The following is a 9,331-nucleotide window of genomic DNA, read 5'->3' as shown; positions in this document are numbered from 1 at the left end:
ATAATAATAATAATAATAATAATAATAATAATAATAATAATAATAAAAAATAATAATAATAATTAGTGATTGTAGGAGTAGTAGTAGTAGTAGTTGTAGAAAAAATATTTTCAAGTATATAACAGCAACAATTTTAAATAGAAATAATAATCAATGTAAAACTTGGCGGATTTATAAACATTAAACACAAATAATATTATTTTGCATAACATCAAGTACTACAGTCCTTTTCTCGATGTAAATCTTTGTAAATTATGCAATAAAAAATGCCGAGTGGCTTAGAAATAACAAAAATGCCCAACGCGTTCATCCTATTGGTCCATTTCTGAACACAAGTCCCGCCTACCACGCGTTGATTGGTGGAAAATGCGGAGCAGGAGACAGAGGAGGAGCTCCTAGGTAGACATGATCAACCGAAGTATCGATCTAATACAAATCGTTGTTATCGATACTATCGCGAGAAACTACAGTAATTTGAGGTGCTCTTATCACTTCTCATGGAGTTCATGGACAGAATTGTGGAGATGCTGTTTACCTCGGAGGAAGAGGAACTTTATATTTTGGACTGTCTCTCATATTTAATGATGCTCTTGGCTCTTCTGACAGGTTTGACTTTGCTCTTTGAGAATGTACCTTACGGCAGGTACACCTCGAGTAAATATGGGTTTCCGGTGAATGTTAAAGTGGCTTGGTTTGTTCAAGAGCTCCCTGCGTTGCTTGTGCCTGTGTGTTTATTATTCTGGGCTTCAGCCTTGAAGATATCACACCTTCCTAACCAGCTTCTTCTATGCATGTACTTTTGCCATTATGTTCAAAGGTAAGAGGTGGTGGAATTTCATTACACATATTTAATATTATAATTATTTTTTCATTCATTCATACATTTATGCACTTGAGCCAATTCACCCATTCATTCATTCATGGCAGAAGTTTATCCCAGTCAGGGTTGTGGTGAATCCACAGCTTATCCTGGGAATGCTGGGTGAAAGGCAGGAATTACCCCTGGATAAAGATCTTTCATACACTTTTTTTATACACAGGGGCAATTTTATAGTCACCAGTGCACCTGCTAGTGTGGGGGAGGTTGGAGGAAACCAGAGAACCGGAGGAAACTCAAGATACTGTCTTTTCTTAAACAATTCTGCACGAAATGCATATTAAAAAAAACTTTTAAAAAGGTTTATTTCATAATTGTTAAATCCAGAAAATATTATGAAGTGTTAATATTATGTTATATTTTATTTAATTATAACACCTAACATTGATCCAATAATTATGATCATATTTGGCCTTTTCTAATTATAAATGCATTTTTTTTTATTGTATGGTGTGTATATATATATAATAATAAAAAAAAAAAAAAATATATATATATATATATATATATATTTTTTTTTTTTTTTTACTATTATTTTAATAGAAATTTGTATTTTTGTATTTTTATATATATATATATATTTTATTATTATTATTATTATTATTTTATTTATTATTATTTTTTTTTATAAACATTTTTTATTCCAGGTCAATGCTGGGCCCTTGAGCAAGGCCCCTAATGCTCATCTGTAAGAGTTTGCTCTGGATAAGCGTGTCTGCCAAAAATGTATATACTTTTTCTTCATTTTGCACTAATTTGTGTTGTTTCTAGGTTTTTTTATGGTGCATAATCACAATTGCACATAATTTGTCACATACATACACATACAGTAATCTTCCGCTTTACCGCGGTTCGAATCTGGCGCCGCCCGTTTTTTCACGGAATTGCATTATGCCACATAAATAATTCGTTTTGCTGATTTTTGCTGCTCTCTCGCGGAGAGCACGATAGATTAAAAACACTTAGTTTTTATTGAGTTTTATGTTGAGATAATAAAATGTATTAATAAAGTAAAATGTAAATACAGTACACTACTGTATACTTAAAATTTATAGCATTTATGTGGTGCTGTCCGTTTATCACTTTTTCTTTTGTTTGTTTTTGCGGGCGGTTTTGGAATGTAACACAATGAACAGAGGATTACTGTACACCCATAAACAGACAAGAGTGTGTCAAATGGAAAGATCTTAAACTTTGGATTATTCACTGAGATTATCCTGACTACAGTCTGTAATGTTCTACCTTCAGATTATTCCATAAAACTGTATTTTTTTGTTTTTCTATTCAGGTCACTCGTATATCCGTTTTTAATCCGAGGAGGAAAGCCTACACCGTTTGCATCATTTGCTCTGGCATTTGTCTTTTGCATTTATAACGGATATCTGCAAGTGAGATACCTGAGCCAGTATGCAGACTTTCCTCAGGGTTGGGTTTCCCATCCCTGCTTTATCACAGGTGGGTAACAGAGTAAGCAGCCTCTTTTTACACGTACTGTCTGAAAGAGCGGTGCGGTGATGCATAAAACAGAGGACAGATGAGTCCTGATATCTACACTGCTGGTCACCGGGTGAAAGTCTGTACTGATCCTACATGACTGCACATTGTTATTGATATTATTTTATTTATTGAATTAAGCTTTAACAAATCATCCCACACCTCTGGCAATCTGATTAGATTGTATTTTATTCTCTGAGGCACAAACCTCATTTATCACTGTGGTCTGCTTCTAATGAGGGTCATGTGATGGATTTGTAATTCGGTCGTTTTCATGCAGGCTCCTGTCTGTGGCTTCTTGGATGGATAATTAACCTTCATTCTGACCAAATTCTGAGGAACCTGCGCAGTCCAGGAGAAACGGACTACAAGATACCCAGAGGTTAGAGAGAGTTGCTCGATCACACCCACATAGCATAAGACAATTTTTAGCTATAATCAAAAAAAGAATAATAGAATGTTAAAATATCAATCAATTAATTAAAGAATCTTCTCACCACACTGATATATAAATAATTAAAACGAATACATGATTCCGTATTACAGAACTCAAAAGACTTGTCTAATAGTTGAATTCAATGATCCTTGAATGATCGTTTTATTTATAATCTGCAAAACGAGTTACAGTAATCTTCCGCTTTACCGCGGGTCGAATCTGGCGCTCCTTCAGGTTTATCAAGGAATTGCATTTGCCAAATAACTGATTAGTTTGGTTGATTTTCCCGCTCTCTCACGATAGACCAAAACACTTATAGGGAATTATTTTTATGGAGTTTTATGTTAAAGGAATAAAATGTAGAAATAAAAATATAATTAATGATTATAAAATGAAGTAAATGTTATTACGGTACAGTACTGTATACATAAAATAGCATTTCTTTTTTTGCGTATTTTTTTGTTTATCGCGGGCGGTTTTTGAGCGTAACCAACGCGATAAACGGGGGATTACTGTATTTAGCATGGACAAAGAGGTAAAAAATTCTAGCTATCTATTGCTACACAGAGAATAATGTAGTATGTCATCTGTAGGTGGAGTGTTCGAGTATGTGTCCGGTGCAAATTTTTTGGGTGAGATTGTGGAATGGGCTGGATTCGCTCTGGCCGCTCACTCTGTCCACAGCTTCGCCTTCGCTTTCTTCACCTTCATCGTTCTCTCCAGCCGGGCTATCTCCCACCACAAGTAAGATAAACTTGTATGTGGGTTTTTCCTGGTTACCTTACATTCACTATAACATGTGATGTAGCGACAAGCAAATGTTCCCTTTTTACCTTTTTCTTACACTATATTGCCAAAAGTATTGGGTTACCTGGTCATAAGTATTGGATGTGATCTTTAAGCAGTTTCCTCCACTCTTCTGGGAAGATGTTCTACTAGATTTTGGTGTGTGCTTATGGATATTTGTGTTCATCAGCCACAAGGGTGTTACGAAAGGCAGGTTCTGATGTAGGTGAGGTGAGGAAACCTGGGGTGCAGTCAGCGTTCACATTCATCCCGAAGGTGTTCAGTAGAGATGAGATCAGAGCTCTATAGCAGACCAACCAAGATCTTCCTCTCCAAAGCATGTACACCAGATCTTCAAGGAGCTCACTTTGTGCACAGAAGCATCGCCATGCTGGAACAGGTTTGGGTTTCCAAGTTCAAGTGAATGTAAATTTTATTATAGCGCCATCTAAAGACGCCCTGTACAATTGAGAGCCTTTAGATTTGTGGTAACAGTTTGGAAAAGAACCACACATATAGCAGGAAAGGTCAGGTGACCCAATACTTTTGGCAATATAGTGTGTGTATATATATTTATTTATTTTTCTTTTTTTTTTTTTTATATTTAGTATGTTCCACAAAGCTTTAACCTCAATGTCAAGAGGCGAAAGTTCGATCAAGATTTTGTGGCCTCTACAAATGTGCCTTATTTTCTACCTTCAATTAGTACCTATACAAAAATATACTTCTGATATAAGAGATAAGATAAACCTTTATTCGTCCCACAGTGGGGAAATTTACAGCTTCCTATTACATATAATGTAATTCTATATATAATATACACCAATATACATTATACAGACAAACAAATTGGGACACCTGACTTTTTCCAGCCATATGTGTTTCTTCCCCGAACTGTTGTATATAATTGTATAGGATTCCAGCATGACCAATACCCCTGTGCACAAAGTCAGCTCCTTAAAAATATGGTTTACATGAATTGGAGTGGAAAATCTTGACTTCAACACTACTGAACACATTATTGGAGCACTGACTGCACCCCAGGCCTCCTCACCTCACCTACATCAGTACTTGACTTAACTAACACTCTTATAGCTAAATGAGTTTTGAATATAGTGGAGGATCTTCCCAGGATAGAGGTTCAGAGTGGAGGTTATTATAACAGCAAATGGGCACTACATGTTGAATGAGATGTTCAAAAAACACATACCAATCTAATTGTCAGATGGTCAGGTGTCCACGTAAGTTTTTTTTAGTGTAGTTGTTAAATGACATCACAAGGAAAAATCCAACTCGAAACCATCTAATATGATCACTTATAGATAACTTTTTCTTTCAAATTTATAGGCTTCTGTAATATTTGGTGATCCAGTTTATGATTTTGAATAGTATTTTAGTTCAATGCTGTTTTGCAGCCTCTGTTCATGTCCACATTTACTTTTATCCATTTTGTCCTACAGGTGGTATTTCAAGAAATTTGAGGACTACCCCAAATCAAGGAAAGCTCTGATTCCATTTGTGTTGTGAAGAAATGAGAATATAGAACTCATTTACTGTTTGCGACCGAAAACACTGCAGAAAGGTAATCATTTGAGAATCACTACAGGCACCGAGACCAAATTAATATCGATGAACTCGCACAACAAAAACCTTATTACAATCCTAAATTCATTACAGCCTCTTTCTCATTCAGGTAAGTAATACCCTTAACACTGTCAAATCGTAAAAAAAAAAAAGTTTTAACACAAGTTAGGAAACGAATTCTTCTCAAAAAGATTAACTTTTTTTTTTTTTTTTTACAATTTACAATACAAAAACACTTTGTGAAATTAAGTTTGTCTCTCAACGGTGACATCCTCTAAATCTCTGATGTCGTTATCACGTAAATGAGGATGGGTTCCATTTTGAGTCTTGTTCCTCTCAAGGTTTCTTCCTCATACCAGGTCGTTTTTTTCCTCACCACTGTTGACACTGGCTTTCTCATAAGGAAAAAATTATAGGGTCTAATTTTAAACATTTTAAATGTATTGTAATTTTATTTAATACAAAAGTTATATTTATTATTTATTTAAGTGAATTTATTAGGCGCGAGCTAGTCATCGACCGTAACGAGTCTACATGATGTGCACTGGACTCGGGCCAATGAATTATTATTTTTATTATTATTTTTTTATTATAAATGTTTTTTTTTTTTTATTACTTAATACAAAATACATACGTTATTACGATTATTTCGATTTGTTTTAGTATAGTTTATTGTTTATTTGATAGTATTTATAGCTCATACATTATTATGTTGAGTTCGCCTCATTGACCGGAGGTTTGCTTCATTCCCATGATAGATATAGTGTATTGGGTATTCTCCAATATCTATGCTAATCGTGTGTGTCTCAGTTCATTGCAGTTCAACATAACATGGCATCTCGCTAGCATTTTATAGGCTTATTACCACTTTTTTGAACGGGTTGAGGCACTTGCCCCGCTTGGAACCTCCTCTTGTACTAGCTTGCTTTAAGTAAGGACTCTCTGTGTTATGCTGCAGTGAAATGGGTATCTCTGCTATCTTGTGACATCTTCAGCTAAGAGTTGAGAAGTTACATGTTTTTGAATAAACTTTGAATATGTGTTGCCAGAGCTTTGCCCAGGTTTTCTTCCCAAGATCATAATAATGAGTTTTGTTAAAATGTTTACTGAAGCCTGTCATTAAGCATAAACCTACTGAAAATATCCTGCTGTACCCAATATGTGGCCTACAGTATTTTTACGGTCGTATACATTTAAATATAGGCATCTAAACAGGCTTAATGTAAAGCCTGGACTATTACAAGCCAGATGTTTTGCAGGTGTTCTACACTGTGTTTCTATGCATTTTGAAAATTCTCTAATATCATTATCGTTTGAAGCCTATGCTCACTCGATAGGATTCTAGGAATGATTTTTGTGTGGTGGTTTTATGGTTTTGAAGGAGGCTTTATGCAGGCAGAAGGTTATTCCAAAACAATAAGATGTTAAAGAATGGGGAATTGCAGTAACACGCAAGATTAAAGGTATAAACATGAATGAGACGAGTAATTAGGTTGAGCTCGCTGCTGTTGACAAATCTCGCTCTGTTTAGTTTTTGATGAATGGGAAATAAATGTTAATTAATTTGTTTAATATATTGAACTAGAAAGAAAATAAAGCAAATTAAATCATTTTAATGGTGACATAAAGGAGGTCTTTTCTCCATCATCCTATAAAAGAAACGGATTGGCAGATTCCATTCGTCTCTCATGCCAGCACTGTTTGACTTGGGGACACTCTGAGATGGAGAAGCAGGAACAGGTGGGATTAATTCATCTGGAGAAGAGCAGATCTTGTCTCTGCTGGTGTGTTAACCTAATATACAGGGTGGATGAAAATTAATTAGCCAATGTTTAATGGGTATAGAACCTGGCAAGTTTATTTATACCTCATGAATGGCCACCAAGAAGTCCAGATCTCAATCCATGATTTTTTTCCTGTGGGGCTACGCAAAGGAGGAGGTGTACAGGACAAAGCCACGAACATTTGAGAACTTCAGGAGGTTCTCAGCAATATCCCAAAAGACTTTCTTCAGAAGACATTTAATTCCCTGCAGTTTGAGGAAACTGGTTGATGCCACTGGTGCCTAAGTTCACATTTAAAGATTTGCTTGAATTTTCCTGTATAATAATGTACATGTACAGTTTGTTTCAATAAATTTGTCCTATCAAGGAACTTATTTTTGTCATTTCAACCATATATAGCTGACTCAGCACACAGTAAAATGAGATGGGTTTTTTTCCAGAACCCTGGTGCTACATAAAACAACATAGAGCTACTTAACAGAACATAGAGCTAAGGTCTAAAATAAGTTGTCCTTGCCACAACCCAGTGCAAACAGTGCAAGACAAAAGACCACAGCAATACAAGACAGTGTGGGACAGATACTTCAAAACACAATATAATAAACCTACTGTATAATATAACTTTTTTTTTAAGGTTTAGGTGTAGTATTTATAACTACACCTAAAGACATTGTATTAATTAGCAATACTTATGTCAAATGAGTGTCCTAGTAAACTCGTGGGTGTGGTTAAATCTTGGTGAGACTCAAGATATAAATGTCCAACCAATTTGATTTTGTGAGGACATTTGGCTGTTCTCTAAAAGTAGAACTTATTAAAAAACAATTAAAAATACAGTTAATACCATGTAAATGGAGAGTCCCTCATGAGGGTAATTAAATTAGTGAGGATAAAGATTATTTAGCCAATTTGATATTGTAAGGACATTTGACTGGATATTTGAGGTTATGATTAGAGAACTGTAGACATTGTATTAAATAGCATCTTTATCATGTTAATTGCAAGTCCTTAGTGTGTGTTTTGAAATCTTGATGAGACTTTTGTGAGGACATTTGACTGCTCTCTACCAGGCATAAAAAAAAAAAGGTTAAAAATAATTACTATGTAAGTGGGTGTGTGTGTGTGTGTGTGTGTGTGTGCGTGTGTTTAAATCTTGGTGAGGATCAAAATTATTTAGCCTATTCGATATTGTAAGGACAATTGCCTGGATATTTGAGGTTATGATTAGAGAAGTGCAGACATTGTATTAAATAGCATCTTTATCATGTTAATTTCGAGTCCTTAGTGTGTGTTTTTGAAATCTTGGTGAGACTTTTGTGAGGACATTTGACTGTTCTCTACCAGGCATAAAAAAAAGGTTACAAATAATTACTATGTAAGTGTGTGTGTGTGTGTGTGTGTGTGTGTGTGTGTGTGTGTGTGTGTGTGTGTGTGTGTGTGTGTGTCTGTGCGTGTGTTTAAATCTTGGTGAGGATCAAGATATTTGGCCAATTCGATATTGTAAGGACATTTGAGTTTATGATTAGAGAAGTGCAGACATTGTATTGAATAGCATCTTTATCATGTTAATTGCAAGTCTTTAGTGTGTATTTTGAAATCTTAAGACTTTTGTGAGGACATTTGACTGTTCTCTACCAGGCAAAAAAAAAAAGGTCAAAAATAATTACTATGTAAGTGTGTGTGTGTGTGTGTGTGTGTGTGTGTGCGTGTGCGCGTGCGCGCGTGTGTTTAAATCTTGGTGAGGATCAAGATTATTTAACCAATTTGATATTGTAAAGACATTTGACTGGATATTTGAGGTTATGATTAGAGAAGTGTAGACATTGTATTAAATAGCATCTTTATCATATCAGGTCCTAGTGTGTGTTTTGAATCTTGTTGAGACTTTTGTGAGGACATTTGACTGTTCTCTACAAGGAAAACTTGGTTAGAAATAATTACTATGCAAGTGTGTGTGTGTGTGTGTGTGTGTGTGTGTGTGTGTGTGTGTTAAATCTTAGTGAGGATGAAGATTATTTGGCCAATTCGATATTGTAAGGACATTTGAGGTTATGATTAGAGAAGTGCAGACATTGTATTAAATAGCATCTTTATCATGTCAGGTGCTAATGTGTGTTTTGAAATGTTGGTGAGACTTTTGTGAGGACATTTGACTGTTCTTTACAAGGAAAACCTGGTTAGAAATAATTACTGTGTGTGTGTGTGTGTGTGTGTGTGTGTGTGTGTGTGTGTGTGTTTAAATCTTAGTGAGGATAAAGATTATTTAGCCAATTTGATATTGTAAGGACATTTGACTGGATATTTTGGGTTATGATTAGAGAAGTGCAGACATTGTATTAAATAGCATCTCTATCATATCAGGTCCCAGTG

At 35.1% G+C, this 9,331-nt stretch overlaps 1 protein-coding gene across 1 annotated transcript; it reads left to right on the top strand.

The window, feature by feature from the left end:
• The first annotated feature begins 391 nt into the window (after window positions 1–391).
• On the top strand, window positions 392–7,331 carry srd5a1 (steroid-5-alpha-reductase, alpha polypeptide 1 (3-oxo-5 alpha-steroid delta 4-dehydrogenase alpha 1)). Its single transcript, XM_083544450.1, has 5 exons — window positions 392–817; window positions 2,166–2,332; window positions 2,652–2,753; window positions 3,401–3,551; window positions 5,054–7,331. Exons 1-5 carry the CDS (start codon window positions 498–500, stop codon window positions 5,118–5,120), a joined length of 807 nt encoding a protein of 268 aa, XP_083400576.1. The 5' UTR covers window positions 392–497; the 3' UTR covers window positions 5,121–7,331.
• Window positions 7,332–9,331: the final 2,000 nt, after the last annotated feature.

This window comes from Silurus aristotelis, assembly GCF_946808225.1.
Source record: "Silurus aristotelis genome assembly, chromosome: 6".
NCBI lineage: Eukaryota > Metazoa > Chordata > Actinopteri > Siluriformes > Siluridae > Silurus > Silurus aristotelis.
The sequence above is the reverse complement of the archived record's forward strand: the minus strand, read 5'-3'. Positions and strand labels throughout refer to the sequence as shown.